The following is a 27,875-nucleotide window of genomic DNA, read 5'->3' as shown; positions in this document are numbered from 1 at the left end:
TAAAAGAACAGCAAAGAACAAACTTTTTATTGTGATCTCAACAAGACAAGTGTGAAAGGAGACTTGGGAGTGGTGGTCACTGTCCATACCACCAATGATTTACTTGATCGGACAAAATGCTAGCGTATATTCCAATGGCACTTGTGCTCTTTTCATAGGCTTCCCTGTGAATAGACAAACACAATTAAGGAGAGATCAGAAAGATGTTTGTTGTTTAGAGATCCTTTGTATCTTATTATTAAGTTTTGTAATAATCTCCATAGCCACCAAAAAAATAGATTTGGGCTTCCTATTGCAGCAGGGATTGGAACTCACACAAATATTTTCCCCATAGTTCATTTTGGGATTTTTGGTGCATTTTTTTGCATATTCTGATCCTCCCAGCTTTTGGGCCATCCTCTTTTTAGGATGGGTCGCAAGTATAAATTGCCTCTGAGCACGTGCAGAGAGTCAGAGAGTTTGGAGGCATTGAGTGGGTTAGTGGTACAAACTGATACAGGATCTCCCAGTTCAGAGGAGTATGCGAGGAGGAGATTTTTTAGTAAGTCCCCAAGGTCTAGTTATTTGAAGAAGGTTTTTTTTGTTTTGTTTTGGGGTTTTTTGTGGGTTTTTTGTTTTTTTTAGAAGTAAGAGTTTTTGAGAAGAGTAGAAAAGGGATTTTTGATATTCTGGACCGGTTCCTGACTGAGGGAGGATGGCGCTGGAAGGAAGGGCTGGTTCCCTGTTTTTGCAGCTTGTACTCAGTTAACAATAAGGTGAAAGACAGGTTGGATTTTTTGAGAGTTTTAGAAGTATTTTGGAGAAAATATCTATTTTTGAAGCTTGGGAGGTTTTCCCATTACCACTGGCATATGTTGGAATTGGAGAATTTACCTACCCTTATTGGGGAGGGCATTTTGCACCAGGATACAATGGATATGTAATCCCCATTTTGGGAGTCGTGATTCCCTTAGGTACGCGTCTAATTCATGCTCTTCGGGGCTGCTCTGTCTAGCTGAATCCATCCCAAGCTCAACTCTTGATCTCTCGGGGGAGGGGGGGAGAGACTCTCGTCTGTGGCCCAGACAGAGGTGTGATTTTCCTTGTTTGTGTCAGCGGTGGTGGCGTCCCCGGAGGAAGATGCTATAACAAAACAGGCAGGACCAGGCACTGGGTGTTAAATAATATACTGATCAGTTCAAGTCAAATTAAAATCCATCTTTAAACAAGTGTGCAGTTACAGTTGATTCTTTGTACAGTTAGGGTGTTTCTATCAGGGTAGGTGTCCTCCTCAGCAAACAGATCAAGCTTCCCAGTTGGTGATGTGAAGTCTGCACTAAAGCTCTCCCAGCTCCTATGTCAGGGGTCCCCTTCGAGCACTTCCAGTCCTACCTGATGCTCCAGCATCTTCCCGAACACCCAGCCCTGTATCCTGATCCCAAGTTGTTGGAGATCTGGATGGGGTCTCCAGGTTCTTACTTGATAACATAAGATTTGCCATACTGGGTCAGACCAAAGGTCCATCCAGCCCAGTAACTTGTTTCCAACAGTGGCCAATCCAGGCCACAAGTACCTGGCAGGATCCCAAGGGGTAGAGAGATCCCAGGCTGCTTATCCCAAGAATAAGCACCGGATATCTGCATCTCCGCCTTAATAATGGTTAATGGACTTTTCTTCCAGGAACTTGTTCAAACCTATTTTAAATACAGCTACACTAATAGCTTTTACCACATCTTCTGGAAATGAATTCCAGAGCTTAATTATGCGCTGAGTACAAAAATATTTTCTCTTATTAGTTTTAAATGTATTACCTAGTAACTTCATTGTGGTCCCCGGGTCTTTGTACTTTTCGAAAGAGTAAACCACTGATTAAAGTTTACTCGTTCAATTCCACTCATGATTTTATAGTCCTCTATCTCCCCTCAGCAGTCTCTTCTCATTAGCCTTTCTTCATAGGGGAATTGTTCCATCCCTTTTATCATTTTGGTTGCCTTTTTCTGTATCATTTTGGCGCCGGCCATCCAGTGCTCCTACCATGTGACATGGGCCGGCCAATGGCACGGATACCCTGTCGCATGGTAAGGGCAAAGGGCCATCGGCGCCATTTTTATTAGCGCAGCCGATGGCCTAAGAGCAGGAGATCGGTCCCGGGGCTTCCACTGGACCACCAGGTACTCGTACAAAGTTTGGGGGGGGGGTTCGGGTTGGTGGGGGAAGGTAAGGGTTTAGTTTTAAAGGGTTGGGGTGGGTTTAGGGGTTTTTTGGTGTGCCGGTTTTCCCGCCCTCCCCCCAAATAACTCCCGTTAGTGGACACTAACCCATTAACGATTTTTCACGATAAATCGGGGGAATTTCTATTGTATCGCGGCTCTAACGATTTTTGACGATTTAAAAAATATCGGACGATTTTTTTTTAAATCATCAAAAAACGATTCACATCCCTACAGGATTCCCCTCTAAACTCGCTTTCCCATCAATCCAGTCCCTCCATCTCCCTGACCTTATTCTTTTCTCCCCACCCCCAGCTCTTTTTATTTAAACACCCGTGTTTCCATTTCCATTGCATTTACTAAAACCTCTTTTCACTGTAAATTCTTAATCCTTCCCGCTCCAACCTCCCTTCTCCCGACCCCCTCTCATCTCCCTACCCCTCCACACTTCATTATGAAAACATCCGGATTCCTCTTACATTGTAGAGACTAAAAACGTACATTGTATACACCAAAACCCTATTTACCCTGTAAATTCTCCCTGTAAATATTATTACATTGTATATACTAAACCTTTTTTACTCTGTATATAGTTAATTTTTTCCCTTTTTCCCTTGTCTGCAAACACCGTGCCGAACCATTGTTAAAAATCCTTGTTCTAAAACCCTTGTTTATTTATACCTATGATGTGATACCTATCCCGGCATTCGGGATAGGTATCACATCATGCCGGTTTACAATTAACAAAGGGGTGTAAATAGAGGATACAATAAAAATATTAACAGGTGCGGAGCGAAATGTTGCAGTTACAATAAAACAGGGAAATACACAACTGGGAGCAGAGAAAAAGGCAATAGGAATTTAACAGAAAGAACAAATTTACAAATTTATGGTATTTACTAAGTTATGGAATTTTGCAATGTTATAGTTTTCTGCGTTAGGGTAATGACTGGAAGTTGGTTAGTGGTGAATTAGGGTTCATTCAGTGTCTGGAAAGGCTTTTTTAAATAGCCACGTTTTGAGTCTTTTCCTGAATGTTGGAAGGCAGGGTTCCTGTCGCAGATCTGGTGGGATGGAGTTCCATACAGGAGGTCCTGCAGTGGAGAAGGCTCTGTCTCTGAAGGTTATATGATGGGAGGTTTTGGAGGGTGGTACCTGTAGAGATTCTCTATAGGACTCTCTGATGGGTCTGGAGGAGGTATGTATTCTGAATGGGATTTGTAGGTTAAGCGGAGAGTATTGATAGATGGCTTTGTAGATAGTGGTAATGGACTTATATATGATTCTATAGTGAATTGGTAACCAGTGTAGGTCTTTGAGGATTGGAGATATGTGATCTCTTCTCCTTGTGTTTGTCAATATTCTGGCTGCCGTGTTTTGAACCATCTGAAGAGGTTTAGTGTGAGATGAGGGGAGACCTAATAATATAGAGTTGCAATAACCTAACGAAAAGATTATTGCTTGCAGTACTGTTCTGTAGTCATGAGAGTGGAAAAGTGGTTTTATTCTTTTTAAGACATGAAGTTTGTGAAAGCAGTCCTTGGTTGTTTGGTTAATAAATGATTTTAGGTTTAGCCGATTATCAATGATAGCTCCTAGGTCTCTTACTTGTGATATTTGTAAGTTGGCTGGTGGATTTGTAGTGATGTTATTGTTTTCCGGGGATATGAGAAGGAGTTCACTTTTTGAAGAATTTAGGATTAAGTTTAGATGGAGAGGAGGCCGTTGATTTCTAGAAGGCACTTTTCCCAGAATTCTAGAGTTTTTGTGATGGATGGCTGCATTCATGTTTATTTAATTATTTATTTAAATCCTTTCTATACCATCGTTAAGAAGGGGCCGTCACAATGGTTTACAATAAGGCACATAAAATAATGATGCTGAAATATATTCATTTACATAGGTGCTATAATGGTTCGGTACATAGTTTTTTTAAACAATAATAATTGGTTTGTGATATAATACTGTCCAGAACTATCTATCAGTTTTGAAAACAATGCTGACTTTATAAGTGTCACTTTATCTTCTAGTGATGGATGAGAAAATAAAGTAAAATAAAATAAAAATACATCTACACACATATTGATTGTGTTGATGTGTGTTTATGTTCATTTGTTCGTACCTCACACTTCGCCGGCTTTACTATTCCCCCTTCTCTATTTGGTAAGCTTGCTTAAACAGCCAGGTTTTTAAGCCTTTTCTAAAGGTCTTGCTGTCTCTTTGTAATCTTAACTCCAAGGGCATGGTGTTCCACAGTATGGGTCCTGCCAAGGATAGCACCCTTTCTCTTACTTGTGTTAGTCTTGCTGTTTTTATTGATGGAATAGTAAGGAGTGCTTTGTTTGCTGATCTCAGGTTTCTGTTTGGTACGTGTACGCGGAGGACTGTGTTAAGCCATTCCGCTTTTTCGTTATGTATTAATTTATGTATGGTGCAAAGTGTTTTGTGTTGTATTCTTTGCTCAACGGGTAACCAGTGTAACTTGGCTAGGGTTTCGGTGATGTGGTCTTTTTTACTTTTTCTGGTCAAAATTCTTGCAGCAGTGTTCTGCAAAATTTGTAGTGGTCTGAGTGATGCGTATGGTAGACCTTGCAGTAGGGCATTACAGTAGTCGGTGCTTGCAAAAATCAATGCTTGTAGTACTGAACGAAAGTTGGTAGTTGTTAGAAGTGGTTTGATTCTTCTGAGAACCATGAGTTTCTCTCACTTTTAAGGATATATGTTGTTTTAAGCTTAGTTCTGTGTCTATTATTACTCCTAGGTTCCGTACTTTCTCTGCTAGTTCTATTTTTTGGTTGTTTTTGAGTGTGATAGTGTTTTGAATGATCTCAGTCTTTTTGCGTTCTAAATGTAGGAATTCTGTTTTCTCTATATTGATTACTAGCTCCATTTGGTTTAGTAATTGTTTTATGATATCAAGATACATATTAGCTATGTTTAATGTTTTTTTTCCATAGTTTCATCTATGGGTAGTATTAATTGAATATCGTCAGCGTATATATAGTGTGTTATGCCCAGACCGGCCACTAGGTGGCATAATGGTAACAGGTATATGTTAAAGAGTGTAGCAGATAGAGCTGACCCTTGTGGTACTCCTGTTTGTAGGTGTATTTTCTCCGACATTATGTCTTTGATTTGAACTTGGAAATATCTGTTACTTAGATATGATCTAAACCATTTGATAGTTATGTTACTTAAACCTATTTCCTCTAGTCTATTTAAAAGTATGTCATGATTTACGGTATCAAATGCTGCTGACAGGTCCAGCATCACTAAAATATAATGTTTGCCATTGTCAAAACCTCTCCTGATGTTGTCTGTTAGTGCTAGCAGTAGTGTTTCTGTGCTATAGTGTTTTCTAAAGCCATGTTGTGATGGATACAAGATGTTATTGTTGTCTAAGTGTTCCGCTAGTTGCTTTTGTATAGTTTTTTCAATTAATTTTGCAATTAGGGGTAGGTTTGATACTGGTCTGTAATTGCTCAGATTAAGCGGGTTGCTGTTTTTTTTTCTTTAAAATTGGTTTCACAATTGCCCCTTTTATATTATCTGGCATGATTCCTTCCTCTAAAGATAAATTCACTATCTTTGCTATTGTCGGTGACACTGTGTTGGCAACTTTTTTTATTTCTGTGGTTGGTATTGTGTCAAATGTATGAGGGGCCAGGTTTAGTTTTTTTAACATAGATTCAATTTCCATTTCAGATACCATCTCGAATGTCGTCCATTGTTCAACGTCTCTTTTTTTCATTTTGATTTCTTGTTTCATTGTATATGGAATTTTTGTTTTTAGGTTTTTAATTTTGTCACTGAAAAAGGTAGTTATTTTATTTATTTATTTATTTAAGGTTTTTATATACTGGCATTCATGAAAATCACATCATGCTGGTTTACATATAAACAGGAGTGCAATAAATACATCAAACTGGAACTATCGTGCAGGAAGAAGCAGTTACAAATAACAGGGACTGATGAACTGGGAGAAGATGGAAATAAAGGAAGAGATTAGTAACATCTACAAACTATGTACAGAGAGAAGGAGAAGAGCTGCTTGTTTTAAATATGTAGAAGGTGAAGACATTAGATTGTGTCTGGGAAGGCTTGCTTGAACAGCATCTTTTTTTTTTAAGTCTTTTTTTTTTATTTCATTGCATCTATTTACTGGTAGGTTTTGCGGAGAGTCAGATTAGTCATTAGTGAGATATCTTACTATGGAAAATAAGGTTCTTGGGTTGTTTGCATATTTCTCTATTTTAGTGTCGTAGAACTGTTTTTTTGCATTGAGAATTACTTGTTTATAGTAGGCTAGGTGCTTTCTGTATTTAGTTAGGTTTCGGTTGTTTTGTATTTTCTCCATTCCTTTTCTTTTTTTCTTAGGTTCCTTTTGACTTCTTTTATCTTTTCATTGTGCCAGGAGTTTGTTTGTTTAGGTTCCTTGAAGTTGATATATTTTGTTGGGTTTATCTCATCAGCTAGATTACTGGTTGTTTGTATCCATGTTATAGTTGTAGAGCAGCAGTTGGTGTAGTCTAATTTTGTTAGTTTTTCTTCTAAATTGTCTTTCAGGGTTTCTAAATTATAAGTGGTCGATATTTAAATGGAATGGGTTTTATTTTTGTGTTGTTCGAGGTTCAATATATTTAATGGTGGATTGTATGAGGAAGTGATCTGACCAAGGGATAGGTGTGTAATCAGTTTTCATGTGTTCTAAGTGACTGTGGTTGATGAATTTATTTATTTATTATTTTATTTTATTTAAAATTTTTATATACCGACATTCATCCAGGATATCACATCGGTTCACAGTGTAACGCAAACAGACGCCAGGCATGGCGCTTTACATTGAACAAATAAAACATGTTAACAAGGGATTAAATGAGGGTGGGAGATATGATGGGAAAGTTTGCATTAAATTATATATATGAATGATATATCGAGAGAGTGTCCTGCTCTGTGAGTGGCCTTGTCAGTAGTTAGAGTGAATCCTAGTGCAGTCATAACATCCAATAGTGTTTGGCAGGTGTTGGATAAGGGGTTTGTGTCTATGTGAAGGTTGAAGTCGCCTAGTACAATGGTGGGTTTTGATGCATTTAAATATGTAGTTAGGAACTCAATTAGTGGAGAGATATTTAGTTCTAGTAGACTTGGTGGGCAGTATATTAGGCAAATCTGTAGATTAATAGTATCAAAAAGGGCGATTTCATGGTTTCTTGGTGGAGTAGTTGGTATTAGTTTACATTTGAGTTTTTTTCCAATTATTAGCATTAGCCCTCCCCCTCTTATTTATTCTGGGGATTGAAAAAATATCATAGTTCTTGTGAGCTATTTGATTCTTTAATACTGTGTCTGAATGTTTTAACCATGATTCGGTTTAATGTAAACCGATGTGATGTTCCCAACTAATGTCGGTGTATAAAAAAAATGTTAAATAAAACAAATAAATATTGAGGACTGTGCAGCCTATTTATCCCAACACAGCACCTACAGCCCTGTAGGCTCAGGCCTCCTCCCTGTCGGAGAGCCTAGGCCCCCAGGGATGAAGCTTGGGGCACATGCGTGTTAGAGGCCCAGGAGAGTGAAGACAGCCCTGGGATTTTGCCGTCTTTAGGGAGCCTCTGCCAGAGAGGAGGTTATACTCCTGCTCATTTCCACGTAGGTCGCCCCAGCTTTCTTGGAAGCCTAATACTGTTGTAGCACTGCTAACTGCTGCTCTGTTCAGGTTACCCAGATGCTTGCTGTTTGGGGTTGTAACCACCGTTTCATACCCTGGTGCCTTCTAGAAAGCTCAAAGCAATGGTCTGAACGTCTACTCATTACCATCATCTTGTCGCTAGGGATCCTTTGTTCCTATGTCATGCTTTTTTGAATTCCAGGATTGTTTTGGTTTCCAAAAGGATATTCCATACAATCATCACCCTTTCAATGAAAATATGTTTCCTGACTTTGTTCTTGAGCTAACCCCCAAATCATTACCCCTAGTTCTTCCTTTTCATAGAAAATGTTTGCTTTTGGTACATTAATACCATTCAGTATATCCCCCTCTTCTAAGGTATATAATATTTAGGTCCAGACTCTTCTCATATGGCTCTTGATGCAGACCCTACACCATTTTGGTGCCTTTCTCTGGATAAACTAACATCTCTCTATAGTTTCTGAGATATAACCTCCAGAACTGAAGTGAAACCTAGCAGAGGCGTTATTGCCTCCTTTTTTTCTTCTGGTTATGCCTCTCCTTCCACACTCACTATGGCTCCAGCCACTGCCTTGTCCGATCTGTGTGTTAGTCGGTGCGCACTGGCTCTTCTATTTGTGTAGCACTCCTGCAGATTTCTACACTTTTTGGCGTTGAATCTCAACTGTGGCTAAATGTGCAACTTGATTGCTTTGGGAAGCTGAGGCTTCTTAGCCTTCTGACCCTCCCAAAGCAGCCTTCGGACAAAACACGGGACCGTGTCGGGGGACATAGTTCCAAATAATCTTATGTTTTTAAGATTTGACTTTGGAGGACATTTCAAGTTTTCAATCTTAACTACCAAACATTCTGCCACGCCTCAAGCTTTCTTAGATCATTTTTCATTCTTTCTATTCCCTTAGAAATGTCTATCTACTCTGTTGCAGATCCTTGCAACAGAGTAGATAAAGTGCAAGGTGATGCATATAGGGAAAAATAACCCATGCTATAGTTACACAATGTTAGGTTCCATATTAGGTGCTACAACCCAAGAAAGAGATCTAGGTGTCATAGTGGATAACACATTGAAATCGTCGGCTCAGTGTGCTGCGGCAGTCAAAAAAGCAAACAGAATGTTGGGAATTATTAGAAAGGGAATGGTGAATAAAACGGAAAATGTCATAATGCCTCTGTATCGCTCCATGGTGAGACCGCACCTTGAATACTGTGTACAATTCTGGTCGCCGCATCTCAAAAAAGATATAATTGCGATGGAGAAGGTACAGAGAAGGGCGACCAAAATGATAAGGGGAATGGAACAACTCCCCTATGAGGAAAGACTAAAGAGGTTAGGACTTTTCAGCTTGGAGAAGAGACGACTGAGGGGGGATATGATAGAGGTGTTTAAAATCATGAGAGGTCTAGAATGGGTAGATGTGAATCGGTTATTTACTCTTTCGGATAGTAGAAAGACTAGGGGGCACTCCATGAAGTTAGCATGTGGCACATTTAAAACTAATTGGAGAAAATTCTTTTTCAGTCAACGCACAATTAAACTCTGGAATTTGTTGCCAGAGGATGTGGTTAGTGCAGTTAGTATAGCTGTTTTTAAAAAAGGATTGGATAAGTTCTTGGACGAGAAGTCCATTACCTGCTATTAAGTTCACTTACAGAATAGCCACTGCCATTAGCAATGGTTACATGGAATAGACTTAGTGTTTGGGTAATTGCCAGGTTCTTGTGGCCTGGATTGGCCACTGTTGGAAACAGGATGCTGGGCTTGATGGACCCTTGGTCTGACCCAGTATAGCATGTTCTTATGTTCTTATCCACAAAAAGAAAAAAAAATGCATAGATTTGAAAATGTAATCTTTGTGTGTTATTTCCCTCGCTCTCAGGATTTCTTCCACATAGAAAAGTGTGCATGTGTTTTCCATACATACTTTTACCTGGGGAAAGGGTGCGCAGTTTACCAGGGTAATATTAGGTATTTACACACATAAACGGCTTGTGAAAGTGTTTTGCCCATGTCTATGGGGATAAAAAAAATAAAGCATAGTTCACCTAGATTCTAAATTCGTTGAGGCCTCTAAATTTTAGGGACCTAATGAAGCACAGTGTATGTTTTAAAAACTGACATCTAAATGTAGGCCTGCTATTCACCTGTCAAGATTTAGGAGCCTTGTAGGCCTATCTACCAATATGCAAGAATGCATGTTATTAATAACTGGGCCCCATTAATCTCAATGGGCCCAACTTATTAAGACCTTGAGGTATCAAGTGCTGAAAATCAGTGCACTTTTTCAGAAATTAAAGTTAGTCACCTAAACCGTTTGAAAATGGACCCTTATAAGTGAATAAAATTATTATTCCAAGTATCTGTATAATAAGCTAAAGCAGAGCATCTTACAATAAACTATACAGAGATAGAAAAGACACCTCCTGTCTTTCCCAGCTCAAACGCACTGTTCAGCAGGACTGAGAATGCCCTGAACTCAACTAGACAAAGCACTTTGAATGTGGACTTCTCAGGTGCCAAAACTGGGCTGAAAATCCAACTAAATTTATGCACTGAGCTTTTTTTCTTTTTAAATTGACCCCTATGTGAGTAAGTGACAGAGCAATGATAGTTTTCAAAACGTTTTAAATAGTTGTTTACCCATATAAAAAGCTCTGTTAAAAAATGCCACTTCCTTGCTGGCTAGGGCCCTTATACTCACACCAAAAAAGGGGTGGGAGAAGGCAGAGCTCGGTCAGGAGAGGGAACGTACAAGGGGGACTTTCATTTTGAAAGCCTTGTGCGGACTTTCCGCTTCAAAACAGGCTCAAATGCGTGCAGATTCTACCTCCCTGCACCCCTGCCAGATTTTCAAAGGGAAACCCTCAGAAGCCCCATCGCCAGATTAAATATTGCAGCAAAGGGACTCTTCCAAGCTTACAAATGTTAAAGGAAAAAAGTAGGATTTGAACCCACCTCGTCTGCTTTCTCACACGTTATTCTATCCCCTAGGGCCACCCGTGCTATCAACAGCGTTGCCTACAAAGAATTCTACAAATTGTATTCTAAACCACCCACCTACAAGTCAGAATAGGATGGGTTACAAATGTTAAAATAAATGGGTAAATACATCCTTCAGTCAGGGTTTCGATGGCTTGGTATTGTCAGGGTGCTACAGGGATAGGACGCTGGGTGCTTTTGCCATCACTCACTTGATTGTCTTCTCAAACTGCGTTGCTTTGGCTGCTTCCACCAGGTTCTGGGCCGAGCTGCTCACTTGGGCCCAGGAGCTCCAGGCCAGATTTTGTAGGCGTCCCAGGTAAGTAGAATCTTCCTCATTTTCTGCCCCGTCACCTTTAACGTCTACAGGAGCAAAGAGTGAAAAAAAAAAAACAGATTATCGGTGGGAGAAAGCAGCCCTGCCTGGACAGCAGCTCTGCTAGGACAGGAGAAGAGAGGAGCATCCTTTCTCCATAGCAAAGAGTCAAGAGTTATAATCAGCGACCGTAACGTGTGCCCATGTGAGCACAAACACACATGTGCTGGCCTTTAAATCGTACACACGAGTGCACATACGCCCAAATTTTCAAAGCGCTGTGCTTGCACGCGCCGAGCGCATTTTAAAAACGGTCCGGTCACACACATAGTCCCCGGCACGCGCAGACGTGCCAGCCGGTCTGAAAGGGGCAGGGCGGGGGTCGGCGGGGTCAGCAGCCATTAGACCCTGCCCTGGGAAAGCACAGGCCGGCAGCCTCCCAGCGCAGGTCACTTACTTCTACTTCAAAGGAGCAGGTAACTTACAAAACAAAAAAAATTAAGATAGGCAGGTAGAGGAGAGGAGGGGGGAAAGGTAGGAAGGGAGCTTAGAGGACAGGAAAGTTCCCTCCTTAATCGGAGCGGATTGGGAGGGAACTGGGAAAAAGTCGGATCGCGTCGCTGCGCATATTTAAAAAAATCCCCTCCCTGCGCACGCGAGTGGGAACCCACACGTCATGTGCGCACGGGCATTGGATTTTATAACATGCGACGCACGCGTGTAATACAATCACACTTCCATGTGCGCCCGCCGGGGACCGAGTGCACGTGGACGCCGGGCGTTTTTTTAAAATAAATCTACCCCACACTTTTTAAAATAAGCCTCGTGCACAGATGTCTGCTCCTAATTTTAAGCATTACATCAGGAAACTATTTGCATATTTTCCTTAGGACTTGTCGGCTTTTACACATGCAAATGAGCACACGATTTTGTAAAAAATGCATGCGTAAGGAAAATAAGCAGTTTGAGCTATTAGTCCATAGTTTGCCCAATCTCTCTCAAGGTCTTCAGTCTGCATTCTCTACCCCCCCAGTTTACCCAGACCCCTCCCTCACTCGGCCAGTTTTTGGCTATAACCAGGTTTTTGCAGACTTACACCTGATAAAGAATGTAGAGATCCTCAATAACAAGGACAAGGGATACTATTGGATGTGTGAGGAACACATTTAATTAGACTTTGAAAAAACTACAAGGAATTAATTAACTAATTTCTGTACTTCACGTCTTATAGATCTATAGTTAGCATGAATGTTATTTGTAAACTGTTGTGATCTATATATGGAAGAACAGAAGTAAACATGTGCAGGTAACTGCCCTACGTGTGCTGCGTTCCCTGGGTATAAATATGCGCAGGTAACTGCCCTACGTGTGCTGCGTTCCCTGGGTATAAATATGCGCAGGTAAGAGCCCTACGTGTGCTGCGTTCGCTGGATTTAAATATGTGCAGGTAACTACCCTACGTGTGCTGCGTTCCCTGGGTATAAATATGCGCAGGTAACTGCCCTACGTGTGCTGCGTTCCCTGGGTATAAATACGCGCAGGTAAGAGCCCTACGTGTGCTGCGTTCCCTGGGTATAAATACGCGCAGGTAACAGCCCTACGTGTGCCGCGTTACCTGGGTATAAATACGCGCAGGTAAGAGCCCTACGCGTGCCGCGTTCCCTGGTTATAAATATGCGCAGGTAAGAGCCCTACGCGTGCCGCGTTCCCTGGGTATAAATATGCGCAGGTAACAGCCCTACGCGTGCCGCGTTCCCTGGGTATAAATATGCGCAGGTAACAGCCCTACGTGTGCTGCGTTCGCTGGGATTAAATATGCGCAGGTAAGAGCCCTACGTGTGCTGCGTTCCCTGGGTATAAATATGCGCAGGTAAGAGCCCTACGTGTGCTGCGTTCGCTGCATTTAAATATGTGCAGGTAACAGCCCTACGTGTGCCGCGTTCCCTGGGTATAAATATGCGCAGGTAAGAGCCCTACGCGTGCCGCGTTCCCTGGGTATAAATATGCGCAGGTAAGAGCCCTACGCGTGCCGCGTTCGCTGGGTATAAATATGCGCAGGTAACAGCCCTACGTGTGCCGCGTTCCCTGGGTATAAACATGCGCAGGTAAGAGCCCTACGCGTGCCGCGTTCCCTGGGTATAAATATGCGCAGGTAACAGCCCTACGTGTGCCGCGTTCCCTGGGTATAAACATGCGCAGGTAAGAGCCCTACGCGTGCCGCGTTCCCTGGGTATAAACACGCGCAGGTAACAGCCCTACGCGTGCCGCGTTCCCTGGGTATAAACACGCGCAGGTAACAGCCCTACGCGTGCCGCGTTCCCTGGGTATAAACACGCGCAGGTAACAGCCCTACGCGTGCCGCGTTCCCTGGGTATAAACACGCGCAGGTAACAGCCCTACGCGTGCCGCGTTCCCTGGGTATAAACACGCGCAGGTAACAGCCCTACGCGTGCCGCGTTCCCTGGGTATAAAGACGCGCAGGTAACAGCCCTACGCGTTCCGCGTTCCCTGGGTATAAACACGCGCAGGTAACAGCCCTACGCGTGCCGCGTTCCCTGGGTATAAACACGCGCAGGTAACAGCCCTACGCGTGCCGCGTTCCCTGGGTATAAACACGCGCAGGTAACAGCCCTACGCGTGCCGCGTTCCCTGGGTATAAACACGCGCAGGTAACAGCCCTACGCGTGCCGCGTTCCCTGGGTATAAACACGCGCAGGTAACAGCCCTACGCGTGCCGCGTTCCCTGGGTATAAACACGCGCAGGTAACTGCCCTACGCGTGCCGCGTTCCCTGGGTATAAACACGCGCAGGTAACAGCCCTACGCGTGCCGCGTTCCCTGGGTATAAACACGGGCAGGTAACAGCCCTACGCGTGCCGCGTTCCCTGGGTATAAACACGCGCAGGTAAGAGCCCTACGCGTGCCGCGTTCCCTGGGTATAAACACGCGCAGGTAACAGCCCTACGCGTGCCGCGTTCCCTGGGATTAAACACGCGCAGGTAAGAGCCCTACGCGTGCCGCGTTCCCTGGGTATAAACACGCGCAGGTAACAGCCCTACGCGTGCCGCGTTCCCTGGGTATAAACACGCGCAGGTAACAGCCCTACGCGTGCCGCGTTCCCTGGGTATAAACACGCGCAGGTAACAGCCCTACGCGTGCCGCGTTCCCTGGGTATAAACACGCGCAGGTAAGAGCCCTACGCGTGCCGCGTTCCCTGGGTATAAACACGCGCAGGTAAGAGCCCTACGCGTGCCGCGTTCCCTGGGAATAAACACGCGCAGGTAAGAGCCCTACGCGTGCCGCGTTCCCTGGGTATAAACACGCGCAGGTAACAGCCCTACGCGTGCCGCGTTCCCTGGGGATAAACACGCGCAGGTAACAGCCCTACGCGTGCCGCGTTCCCTGGGTATAAACACGCGCAGGTAACAGCCCTACGCGTGCCGCGTTCCCTGGGTATAAACACGCGCAGGTAACTGCCCTACGCGTGCCGCGTTCCCTGGGTATAAACACGCGCAGGTAACAGCCCTACGCGTGCCGCGTTCCCTGGGTATAAACACGCGCAGGTAACAGCCCTACGCGTGCCGCGTTCCCTGGGTATAAACACGCGCAGGTAAGAGCCCTACGCGTGCCGCGTTCCCTGGGTATACACACGCGCAGGTAAGAGCCCTACGCGTGCCGCGTTCCCTGGGTATAAACACGCGCAGGTAAGAGCCCTACGCGTGCCGCGTTCCCTGGGTATAAACACGCGCAGGTAACAGCCCTACGCGTGCCGCGTTCCCTGGGTATAAACACGCGCAGGTAACTGCCCTACGCGTGCCGCGTTCCCTGGGTATAAACACGCGCAGGTAACTGCCCTACGCGTGCCGCGTTCCCTGGGTATAAACACGCGCAGGTAACAGCCCTACGCGTGCCGCGTTCCCTGGGTATAAACACGAGCAGGTAAGAGCCCTACGCGTGCCGCGTTCCCTGGGTATAAACACGCGCAGGTAACAGCCCTACGCGTGCCGCGTTCCCTGGGTATAAACACGCGCAGGTAACAGCCCTACGCGTGCCGCGTTCCCTGGGTATAAACACGCGCAGGTAACAGCCCTACGCGTGCCGCGTTCCCTGGGTATAAACACGGGCAGGTAACAGCCCTACGCGTGCCGCGTTCCCTGGGTATAAACACGCGCAGGTAAGAGCCCTACCGGTGCCGCGTTCCCTGGGTATAAACACGCGCAGGTAACAGCCCTACGCGTGCCGCGTTCCCTGGGTATAAACACGCGCAGGTAACAGCCCTACGCGTGCCGCGTTCCCTGGGTATAAACACGCGCAGGTAAGAGCCCTACGCGTGCCGCGTTCCCTGGGTATAAACACGCGCAGGTAAGAGCCCTACGCGTGCCGCGTTCCCTGGGTATAAACACGCGCAGGTAAGAGCCCTACGCGTGCCGCGTTCCTGGGTATAAACACGCGCAGGTAACACCCCTACGCGTGCCGCGTTCCCTGGGTATAAATATGCGCAGGTAACACCCCTACGCGTGCCGCGTTCCCTGGGTATAAATATGCGCAGGTAAGAGCCCTACGAGTGCCGCGTTCCCTGGGTATAAATATGCGCAGGTAAGAGCCCTACGAGTGCCGCGTTCCCTGGGTATAAATATGCGCAGGTAACAGCCCTACGTGTGCCGCGTTCCCTGGGTATAAATAAGCGCAGGTAAGAGCCCTACGTGTGCCGCGTTCCCTGGGTATAAATACGCGCAGGTAACTGCCCTACGCGTGCCGCGTTCCCTGGGTGTAAACACGCGCAGGTAACTGCCCTACGCGTGCCGCGTTCCCTGGGTGTAAACACGCGCAGGTAAGAGCCCTACGCGTGCCGCGTTCCCTGGGTATAAATATGCGCAGGTAACAACCCTACGCGTGCCGCGTTCCCTGGGTATAAATATGCGCAGGTAAGAGCCCTAGGCGTGCCGCGTTCCCTGGGTATAAATATGCGCAGGTAAGAGCCCTACGTGTGCCGCGTTCCCTGGGTATAAATACGCGCAGGTAACTGCCCTACGCGTGCCGCGTTCCCTGGGTATAAACACGCGCAGGTAACTGCCCTACGCGTGCCGCGTTCCCTGGGTATAAACACGCGCAGGTAAGAGCCCTACGCGTGCCGCGTTCCCTGGGTATAAATACGCGCAGGTAAGAGCCCTACGCGTGCCGCGTTCCCTGGGTATAAATACGCGCAGGTAACAGCCCTACGCGTGCCGCGTTCCCTGGGTATAAATACGCGCAGGTAAGAGCCCTACGCGTGCCGCGTTCCCTGGGTATAAATATGCGCAGGTAAGAGCCCTACGCGTGCCGCGTTCCCTGGGTATAAATATGCGCAGGTAAGAGCCCTACGCGTGCTGCGTTCCCTGGGTATAAATATGCGCAGGTAAGAGCCCTACGTGTGCTGCGTTCGCTGGATTTAAAATTGGGATTTTTGTGCGTAAATGTTGGTCCCGCCCTGGAATATCCCTGTCCAGCCCCATATCCCCTCCTTATTTTCATACATTTGGTGGTACACACACACACGCCAGGATGCGTGCAATTTGCCGGTTTTAAAGTAAGAGTTGCTTGTGCTTGGCCGATAAACCCGCGAATATGGGCCTTTTAATGCGAGCAACTTTTTTTTTTTTTTTAATTTACCCCTTCATGAGGGAAACGCTCACCTTGCTCCCCCTCATACAGCCTAATCTTCTAAATGGGAGCGTGGGATTTGAAATTCAAATTATCTGGCTCCATACCACAGTCTCTTCCTCTTAGCTCAGGGGTGGCCAATTCCGGTGCTCAAGAGCCACAAACGGGCCAGGTTCTCAGGAGATCCACAACAAATATGCATGAGAGTGATTTGCATGCACTGCCTCCATTGTATGCAAATGTATCTCATGCATATTCATTGTGAATGTACTGAAAACCTGGCCTGTTTGTGGGTCTTGAGCGGGGGAGTTGGCCACCCTGTTTTAGCTGGATAAATAGCTCCCTTAACTGGATTAATATCTGTTCCCTTTATCTGTCAGGTTTATAGCATGCACTTATCCTCCACCATATCAGAGAGAGAGAGAGAGAGAAATGGATAATAAGTGAGGGAGGAAAAAAGGGAGGCAATAAAGATTGAGACAGCATGGGAGAGAAATGAATGAAAGAAATGAGAGGGAATGGCAGATGGGCAGAGAGAGGGCAAGAGAAAGAGAAGGGAAACCTAGAAAGAGGAAGAAATGTACAGAGAAAGAATGAGAGAGAAAGGGAAATGAAAGGGCCTTGTTTATTCAGTGAAGAGTCGGGGACAAGTCAAGCCCCATAGAGAGAAATCTTTGCCAGGCCCTGAAATATAAATGATAAAATTATCCACCTACCGCAGCACAGAAACAGCAGCAGCACCGCAGACGCGAAAACAAGTTTGCAATTCATTGTTGAGCCACTTAAGTTCAGAAAAGGAGCTGATTCTGGGAAAGGGAGAGCCAGGCACAGGGTTACAGTGGTTATTGGATTCTGGATCTACAGGATTAAGGTTACAAGGAGTTACGTACGGTGCCCGCCTCGTCAATCTCTTCTCTGCCTGAGCAATAACTACCAGTATACACGTTTGAGATGCTAAAACCTACAGAAGCAAAGCGTGCTATCAGGCCCATGCAATGCTATTCCTTCCCGCTGCCCCTTTCAGAGTTCACTGTAGAAACCATTTCTCCAGGGGCTCGGCCTGCAATGTGGACACCCCTCATGATTAGCACATCCCCTCACCTGCAGCTCCGTCCCAGCTTCCTGCAGAAACCCTGGCACGCTCTAGAAATTTATACCTTGTGACCGACCTTGTTCAGAGTGCTTGGCCTTTGGTATGGAAAAAAGGAGATGAAGCCCTGAATGCATGAAATAGTCTGTGTAACAACTCTGATTGTAGGTCCCAAGTCCAAACAAACAGACAAAACTGTGGACTTTACTTAAGCTGATATCCAGTTTAGCGTCATCGGCTTGAAAGAACCCAAAAGGGGGCAGGGTGACAATTAAACCATGGATCTTTTGCTATTTTATTTATTTATTTAAATAGATTTGTTGACCGCGCCCTCCAAGGCTCAGGGCGGTTTACAATAAAACGAGCATAATAAGGAATTATAGTACAGCTTTTAATTATAAAATAAATTTAATTTAAAAGGGTAAAATCAGTAACCGAATAATCAAAAACAGAGTAATAGCGAAACTACAGACAAACCTAAGGTAGCGGACATGTCAGTAGACATAATCAGACAGGATAAGGTCATAAAAAGTCTTTGAAAGCCTGTTTGAATAGGTAATACTCAAGGGCTTTCTTACAATCTTGCTTATCCTCTTTACCATGTTCTTTGTGCATTTACCATCAGGCAGATGTCACGACTCATGGAGGAATGCTTGAGGAAAAGTCATACAGGGAGTATTCTGATTTTTCAACATTTATTTATAACAAACTTTTTATTATCATCAATTCTATCTAGACAAATAAAAACTCACTACCACACTCAACACATCCACACCCACACCTAAAAACATGTTAAAAACATTTACAATACATTGTGATTGCGAAAATACTTTTAACAATCTATATAAATTTCAATTTATCATAGCACCATTTATTATATTAACAAATCTTTGTTCGCTGTTCACAATGTTCATTTCCGTCAAAATGTGTCCTCAATGTAATCGCAGTATGTCCGACAAAAGACAAAAGATCTTTGTTTCTCCCCTCATGGGGCTTCTTCAGGGACTTATGTGCCGCTTAAGAATAATTCACTTTTCAAATAACGATTACCATTGGTCATTTCTGAAATCGAAACACACATATATCCTTCAACCCAATAAAAACTATCTACTAACATCTAATTTCCATCCCCCCATATCTAGATAGATACATACCGTAAACCTTCAAAGTAACTTATATCTCAATCTTCTCCTCAAATTCATCATTTTTGCGTTCTCCAAAAGAGTTTTTTAATTCATAATTTCTGTATAGGGTATGCCACCGCATACAACCCTACAAAACAACACACACAACAAGCCATATAAACCAAATTTTTTACAAAATTTACCTTATCTTAAAGACGCCCAAAAAACACCACCATCTTTACTACTCACATACGTCGAACCGGCGCATACGCAACGTAACGTCAGTCACATGTTCCAACGTGGTGACGGGATACTCTACCTTCCCAAACTTTATACCACCCATATCCTTAATTAACCCTCAATGATAGGATCACTTGCTCCACACTGGGAACTCTAAATGGGTGATTTCCATGAAGCGTTGCTGTGCATAGGGAGGGTCATAAAGAGACTTCTGCTTTACCTGCAGAAATGGCCCTTTAAGAAATGATGGGACCAATACATGTGCCAATAGGGCCCCCTTCACGGATCTGGAGAGAATTGAGGCAGAGGTCAGGGACCTTTACTTGACCCTCTTCTCTCCAGATCCTATCGACCTGGACGCATGCAGGATCTTGTGGGCAGGGCTTCCCAACATCAGTCAGAGCAGCAGAAACAAAGTAGATGTGCCTTTCAGTCTAGCAGAACTTTGACGCCCTGAACCAGACCCCAATAACAAAACGCCAGGCATCGATGGACTGACGGCAGAATTTTTTCACCATTTTTTTTTACCTGCTGGGACCCAATCTCATGTGGGTCCTGGTGGAAGCCCTGGAGACCGGGGAGTTGCCGCTGTTGTGTCATCATGCAGCACTTACCGGTAGATGTAGTATACTTGGATTTTCAGAAGGTGTTTGACAAAGTTCCTCATGAGAGGCTTCTAGGAAAAGTAAAAAGTCATGGGATAGGTGGCGATGTCCTTTCGTGGATTGCAAACTGACTAAAAGACAGGAAACAGAGAGTAGGATTAAATGGACAATTTTCTCAGTGGAAGGGACTGGACAGTGGAGTGCCTCAGGGATCTGTATTGGGACCCTTACTGTTCAATATATTTATAAATGATCTGGAAAGAAATACGAGTGAGATAATCAAATTTGCAGATGACACAAAATTGTTCAGAGTAGTTAAATCACAAGCAGATTGTGATAAATTGCAGGAAGACCTTGTGAGACTGGAAAATTGGGCATCCAAATGGCAGATGAAATTTAATGTGGATAAGTGCAAGGTGATGCATATAGGGAAAAATAACCCATGCTATAATTACACAATGTTGGGTTCCATATTAGGTGCTACAACCCAAGAAAGAGATCTAGGTGTCATAGTGGATAACACATTGAAATCGTCGGTTCAGTGTGCTGCGGCAGTCAAAAAAGCAAACAGAATGCTGGGAATTATTAGAAAGGGAATGTGAATAAAACGGAAAATGACATAATGCCTCTGTATCGCTCCATGGTGAGACCGCACCTTGAATACTGTGTACAATTCTGGTCGCCGCATCTCAAAAAAGATATAATTGCGATGGAGAAGGTACAGAGAAGGGCTACCAAAATGATAAGGGGAATGGAACAACTCCCCTATGAGGAAAGACTAAAGAGGTTAGGACTTTTCAGCTTGGAGAAGAGACGACTGAGGGGGGATATGATAGAGATGTTTAAAATCATGAGAGGTCCAGAATGGGTAGATGTGAATCGGTTATTTACTCTTTCGGATAGTAGAAAGACTAGGGGGCACTCCATGAAGTTAGCATGGGGCACATTTAAAACTAATCGGAGAAAGTTCTTTTTTACTCAATGCACAATTAAACTCTGGAATTTGTTGCCAGAGGATGTGGTTAGTGCAGTTAGTATAGCTGTGTTTAAAAAAGGATTGGATAAGTTCTTGGAGAAGTCCATTACCTGCTATTAAGTTCACTTAGAGAATAGCCACTGCCATTAGCAATGGTAACATGGAATAGACTTAGTTTTTGGGTACTTGCCAGGTTCTTATGGCCTGGATTGGCCACTGTTGGAAACAGGATGCTGGGCTTGATGGACCCTTGGTCTGACCCAGTATGGCATTTTCTTATGTTCTTCTTATGTTCTTATGTCTTTCTATCAAGACATTTTTAAGTCTTCGAGCATGGTTTCCATGACAAGGAGGCCAGCAGTCCCCGCGGAGGGCTACCTGGAAGAACTTCTTCACAACCCCACTCTGGGTGTGGAGATGCTGGAGTCTCCAGCGATATGCCGGTCAGCTGGCCTTGACGGAAACCATGAAGGTCTGTCACCTCTTGCTGGAGGATCTATCCACATGGGTACAGCCACACGTGTTGGCACAGCAGATGGGCTTGAAGAACCCCAGGCCAGCCGTTGCAGTCCTTAGATTCATCCAGAGTAGGGCATCCATGTGCCTGCCCACTCTGTTGGGGAGGGATCTGCAGGTTGGAGGTTCCCACCAGTTTTCCATTCCCCCACCTCCGGACCTGAGTATAGGTCCCATCATGAAAGACACCCACCCCCCACCCCCCAAGCCTCAGCTGGCTGTGTTCATTTGAGGCTATAGACAGGATGACAATATACCTCCTGATAGTGCACATTATCCACTTTTTGGCACTGGCCTCCCACCCGGATACGGTATGGAGGAGTGCAATAGAGAAAAGAGGACCGCACTGGAAGGCATATTACACATATCCCACCTTGAGGTGTAGTGTGGACCTATCCTAGAGGGTAGCACATAGGGCTTTTATAGGCCCTCACTGGCTATCAGCCTGCCCATTTTTCCCCAATGTGGGAGTCGGTGGCACATATTTTTTGGTTTTGTCCCTGTGTTACTCCTTTTCTCACCTTTCCTAAAAATTTGTTTTTGGGGGCCCAAGATGGCCGAGCTAGCACGCCTCATATGAGTTTGCTTTCATCTGCGCTTTCATAATTACCTGAAAATATCTCATTCTGCTCATAAATGGCGGGTCAAAGAACAGGAAACCAGAGTAGTTTCCCTGGCGAGTCCTTTGGTTGGCCCGATGGATGCCCATGTGAGTCGGGGAGCCCTAACACTAGGAGTCAGTTCGCTAGAGGACGGTCGAGAGGAAGCTTTACTCATCCCCCTCCCTGAACTAGCGATAACTTTGTCCCCAGTGAAACGAACAGCTCCAGCAAACCCAGAAGAGCAGAGATCGCACGACCTGCGTGGAGGAATGGTGGCGCTTGAAGTAGAGGAAAGCGTCAGGTTATGCTCTGAGATGGCGAGGCATGCAGGGAATGGTTCTGACCTGATTGAGGACACCGGTGGTGCGGGAGACATTTCTGGTAGCATTGCAGTATGGCTAGAGGAAGGAGAACGGACAGAATTGCCACATATCACTTCGTTTGAGTTGGTAGGGTCAGCTACAATTACTTTAAAAGAAATCTGGGAAGCAATTCGAACTTTGAATATTTCTGACCAGCTAAAAGTGGTTGTAAAAGATATAAATGATATGGACTCGTTTAAAGCTTGTGGAGACTGAAATTTCAGTTAATAATAAGCTATGTGAATCTTTCAAGGCTGATATTGCTGAGACTAAACTTTTTCAACAAACTATAATCAAAGAATATCAGTTTGCTTTCAAATAGACTGGAGCAAATGGAAAATCAGATTCATGGAAGAAACCTGCACTTTATTAATTTTCCAAAAGACCCAGTAAATACACCTAAAGATATGTGGAAAAAGTATTTGATGGACGTTCTTAACATTTCAGAGCAGGCCTTACTGCTTGTCTGTAAAGTTTAGCTTATTCCATCATCTAAGAATGAGCACAGGGATAGGCAGGTTTTCTCCAGTTGGATGTTACTGCATTACTTGAAACCTCAGACAAAGATTTGGTTAATCCGGCAACTTTAATTGTATCTTTTCTATTGGAATCCGATAGAGACTGGATCCTAAAAATGTTTTTCTGTCATCGCTTGGACACGTTTCTGGGTTTAAAAGTTTCTGCCTATCTTGACCTCGCCAGACAAACACAGAGTAAGAGGAGGCAGTTTTTACTACCGAGGCCTAAAGCTTTTGAAATGGGTGCTTTTTTATTTTCAAAATAATTTGTATTAACAGTGGGATGTACAAACCATCGCAGCAAACAATTAGACCCGACAGAGTCCAACGTCTGCTAACATGAGGTACAGAACTGTGCCAAATGCACAACGCTCATCGACAGTCGAGATGTTGTCATCACCTCTTATTTTCTCTTTTCTTTCCCCCCGAACACAACCTTCTACATATAACCAGATATATATCCGCAACATTCACTCCCACTCCTGTAGCCTAACATCTCTTTCACACTCAACCATTCATCTTTTCCGTCTCTACCCAATCACACATCCTCATTCAGAACTCCTTCCCTAACCCCCTGCCTACCCCCTGAGACCAGGGAATTCACTTTGTTATAACCAACATTTAACATTTCAACCTGTACATCAAAGGACAACAACGCAAAACAGGCATTCTAGCATTCCTCATACATTTTCTCTCTCTCTTTCGGCTTCCGGAGAGACAGTCCAGCCGCTCCATTTGCATAAGCGATGCCATCCTGAGAAACCATGCAGCAAGTTCCACCCAAATCGATAAGATAGTGCGGCATGCCAACAAAGTGGCCAGTCGCCCAAACTTTGCCTTATAGAGATTGCATGGTGGTGTACTAGTGAGGGGGTGTGTCATTAAATTACTTCCTGATGTCTGTGTGGCAATACCTGTATATTGAGTAATAGTTCCCAACTCAGTAGTCCAAAACAATTTGAGGGTCTGACATTGTAGAAGGCGGTGTATGAAAGTACCTTCCTCCACAACACACTTGATACATAACGGGGCATCTGTAAGGCCCATCCGAAAGCGGTGAACGTCATCGTAATAAGTCAGATGAAGAATTTGAAATTGCAATTCTCGGAGCCCCACATCTGGATTATGGGCATGTAGAGCTTTAAAACATTTCAGCATGTGATCCGTAGTAACTTCCATATCCAAAATAGTAGACCACTGTTGCGCCAGTAACTTCAAGTGATCCTGAGCTTTTAAGTCTGACCCAGCTGATTCCATCCAGCTATGGGTTTGGTGTTTCCGCTGCCAATTCATCTGGTGTCCAGTGAAGAGACTGCAGGTAATGACGGACTTGCAGATAGGCAAAGAAATGGCAGGATGACAGTCGATAAGCCCAAGACAATGTTTGAAAGTCCAGGATGGCGTGGGACTCAGGATCGTACAGGTGAAAGATGAACACTACACCACTTCTAGCCCAGCTTTGAAGAATGCCACTGCAATCACGACCTGGTAAGAAGTCTGAATTGCCCAGAAGCGGTAGCAGCAAGGATGACATGCCTGTCAAGCCACGAAGCTTCCTCAGCCACCTCCAAGCACGTATACAAGGATAAACCAACTGTCTCGGGAAGTCCATAGTACTCAACAGCGAGGGTCGTAACTGAAGAAGGTGAAGAGATGACCATGGGGCAGTCCATTCTACTCAATAAACCAGCCTCACAATAACAGTAGGTATCAGTAAGCCACTCTCCCATGAATCTCAATTGGCAGGCAGCATTGTATAGCCTAAAATCTGGCAATCCATAGCCCCCCATATCCCTAGGGTTCTCAAGAGTAGTGTATTTTATACACACTTTCTTGCCCCTCCACATAAACTTTGAGAAGCAGGAGCGCAGACATTGTAGGTCTCTGACTGTTCACCAGCAAGGAAGCATGTGCATAACAAAGAATTTTAGGGATGAGTACCATTTTCAAGAGAGCACACCTGCCAAAGAGAGATAGCGGGAGAGAGCTCCATGCCATTAGCTGCGTCTGTACTTTGATAATCATTTCAGAAATATTTAGATCATTCAATAGACCAAACCCCCAAATAGTGAAGCTTTCCCGGACCCCACACAAATGGAAAGGATCCGCCCCAAGAGTGTTGCAGCGTAGGATCCAAAGCTAGGGCCTCAGATTTAGAAAACTTAATCTTCAGTCCAGCTACTGCTCAGAACTGTTCAAAGATGTGGATGAGCACCGGTATACTGCTGCGAGGGTGCCCCACAAACAGCAAGATATTATCGGCAAAAAGTGCTATTTTTAAGGGGTAGTTGCCAAAACTAAGAACATAAGAAATTGCCATGCTGGGTCAGACCAAGGGTCCATCAAGCCCAGCATCCTGCTTCCAACAGAGGCCAATCCAGGCCATAAGAACCTGGCAATTACCCAAACACTAAGAAGATCCCATGCTACTGATGCAATTAATAGCAGTGGCTATTCCCTAAGTAATAGGGGTGTGCATTCGTTTTTGACATATTGGCAATCCACAACGTATATGTCCCTATTCGTTGTATTCATGGGGTCACGAAACGTATGGCGAACCCCCACGAATACAACGTATCTAACGAATAAACCCCCCACCCTCCTGATCCCCCAAGACTTACCAAAAGTCCCTGGTGGTCCTGCGGGGGTCCTGGAGCGATCTCCTGCACTCGGGCCGTCGGCTGCCAGTATTCAAAATGGCACTGATAGCCTTTGCCCTTACTATGTCACAGGGGCTACCAGTGCCATTGGTCGGCCCCTGTCACATGGTAGGAGTACAAGATGGCGCCGGCCGTACATTGCTCGTACCATGTGACAGGGGCCGACCAATGGCACCGGTAGCCCCTGTGACATAATGAGAGCAAAGGCTATCGGCGCCATTTTGAATACCTGCAGCCGACAGCCCGAGTGCAGGAGATCGCGCCGGGACCCCCGCTGGACCACCAGGGACTTTTGGCAAGTCTTGGGGGGGGGGGGTCAGGAGGTTGGGGGGGTTGTAGTTAATTAAATTTAAAGGGTTGGGATGGGGGTTTTTTTGGGAAACGAATAAATACATAACTAATGAATGGAACGGGGTCCCCCGAGAACGGATGCAATGGATTTGGCTCCCCACGAATACGAATACTGAATGGGACGAATCCGTCCCTGCTGCACATCCCTACTAAGTAAACTTGATTAATAGCAGTTAATAGACTTCTCCTCCAAGAACTTATCCAAACCTTTTTTTAACCCAGCTACACTAACTGCACTAACCACATCCTCTGGCAACAAATTCCAGAGCTTTATTGTGCATTGAGTGAAAAAGAATTTTCTCCGATTAGTCTTAAATGTGCTACTTGCTAACTTCAAGGAGTGCCCCCTAGCCCTTTTCAACTTTCCATGTTCCGCATCAGTGAGATGTGTTTCCTGCAGGTGCAGGCATCGAAACATAGAAAGCAGTTTTTTCCTCTTTATCGGAGAGTGTATACCGTCCACATTTAGGGATGTAATTTTAACCTTTGCCAGTTCCAGTACACAAGCAGTGAGTGTGTAAGTGATGGGGCCCAGGCCCGAAGCCCCGGACAAGCAACAATAAGATCTCGGGGCCTCCCAGCCTGAGCCCCAAGACCTGTAAAGATCAAGAACAGAATATTTGTTCCCTGGTCTCTACCCCCCAACTCGACATCCACACCACATCCACACAAACACTATGCGCCCACTCCAAGAGGCACAGGGTCTCTCCCACCCGGGAAACATACAATTCCAGACAGAGAGAGATATCCCCCCCCCCCCGGCCCCCCTCCCAGATCAACCATCACACGTGAAAGTACAACAACATACTATAAGCTCAAGAAACGTAGGCTGCCCAGCCGTGCTCCATGCCCCCCGATAAGCGGTGGAATCACTCAGGCCCGGCATAGCAGACAACAGAGCAAACAAGTGTTAGTAACAGCCCCTGCATCTCAGGGGCCTTTAGGGTCACTTATTACTCAGATCGGTGGTCCTCCCTTCCTCTACCGGGCACCAACACTACCCACTCAAAATTTAAAAACGCCTGCATCAGTAGGCATCATTGGACAACGATAGGGGTAACTCATTCCACTCCATGATCTTGCAGCGTTGCTAGAAATGATGAGGCTGCCTTTGTTATCGAGGTGCACCCGTAGCTTTGCAGGGTAAAGGAGGGTGAAACAAATCCCTCTTTTGTGTAAATCAGGCCGGCGACATTGCCTTCCTCTGCGCCGCTGTAGCCATTGAGAAGTGATTGAAGATCAATATTTTATGTCCTTGGTATTCCACCGAGGTCAGCTGTCGAAAGGCGCGCAGCAATTGCGTTTTGTGTGACCAATTTAGGATTCGCGCCATGACCGGTCTGAGTTTGCTGGTCGCCTCACGTGGCGGGCCCACACGGCGAACCCTTTCGCATCGTAATTTATTATCGGACAACGTCAGGCCTAACTGACCAGGAAGCCAAGTCTCCACAAAGGTCACCAGCTCCCCTTCCTTTACCGATTCTGGCAGCCCAATGATTTTAAGATTGTTCCGCTGACCTCTATTCTCCTGGTCTTCCATTTTTTCTGACAGTTGCTTTTGCCGGGCCCGAAGCTCCTCCACGTGGCGTTCTGTTTCTGCCAGCCGGTCTCCATAGTCAGAGAGTGCCTGCTCCGCGTGGTCCCTCCAAAGTGCCCTTGATATCATCCATCCAGGTCTGAGTTTTGATCAGCCACGCATCCAGCGCCGTGGTCAGGCTCTGGGAAATCTGTTGCAGCACTTCTTCCGATACTGCCGCCAGCATTTTGGGGCTCTCCGGTACGACTGCCATTTTGGGAGCACTCTGCTGACGGTCTACGCCGCTTCGCCTGGTCCGCTGGCGCATTCCAGCTTTTGCGCCCCCTGCGGGGGCACGGATGTGCAGGAAGCCTTCCGGAGCAAAAATGCCGTTTATAATAGATTTTTAGCTTTTAAACCCCGGAGGCGGAACGCGGAGCTCTAACCCGAGGCTTCCATCTTGTTTACGTCATCGCCGGAAGTCACCTGGGTGAAGTTCCTT

At 45.3% G+C, this 27,875-nt stretch overlaps 1 protein-coding gene across 1 annotated transcript; it reads right to left on the bottom strand.

The window, feature by feature from the left end:
* On the bottom strand, positions 1 to 27,523 carry APOC2 (apolipoprotein C2). The gene is made up of 5 exons (XM_029576227.1): positions 27,289 to 27,523; positions 17,971 to 18,141; positions 17,530 to 17,619; positions 11,071 to 11,221; positions 1 to 164 (listed from the first exon to the last, which is right to left on the bottom strand). The coding sequence occupies exons 1-5, from the start codon at positions 27,521 to 27,523 to the stop codon at positions 77 to 79; spliced, it is 735 nt and encodes a 244-aa protein (XP_029432087.1). The 3' UTR covers positions 1 to 76.
* Positions 27,524 to 27,875: the final 352 nt, after the last annotated feature.

This window comes from Rhinatrema bivittatum, chromosome 14 (genome assembly GCF_901001135.1).
Source record: "Rhinatrema bivittatum chromosome 14, aRhiBiv1.1, whole genome shotgun sequence".
NCBI lineage: Eukaryota > Metazoa > Chordata > Amphibia > Gymnophiona > Rhinatrematidae > Rhinatrema > Rhinatrema bivittatum.
Note: the sequence above shows the minus strand (reverse complement) of the source record. Positions and strands in the feature narration are given on the sequence as shown.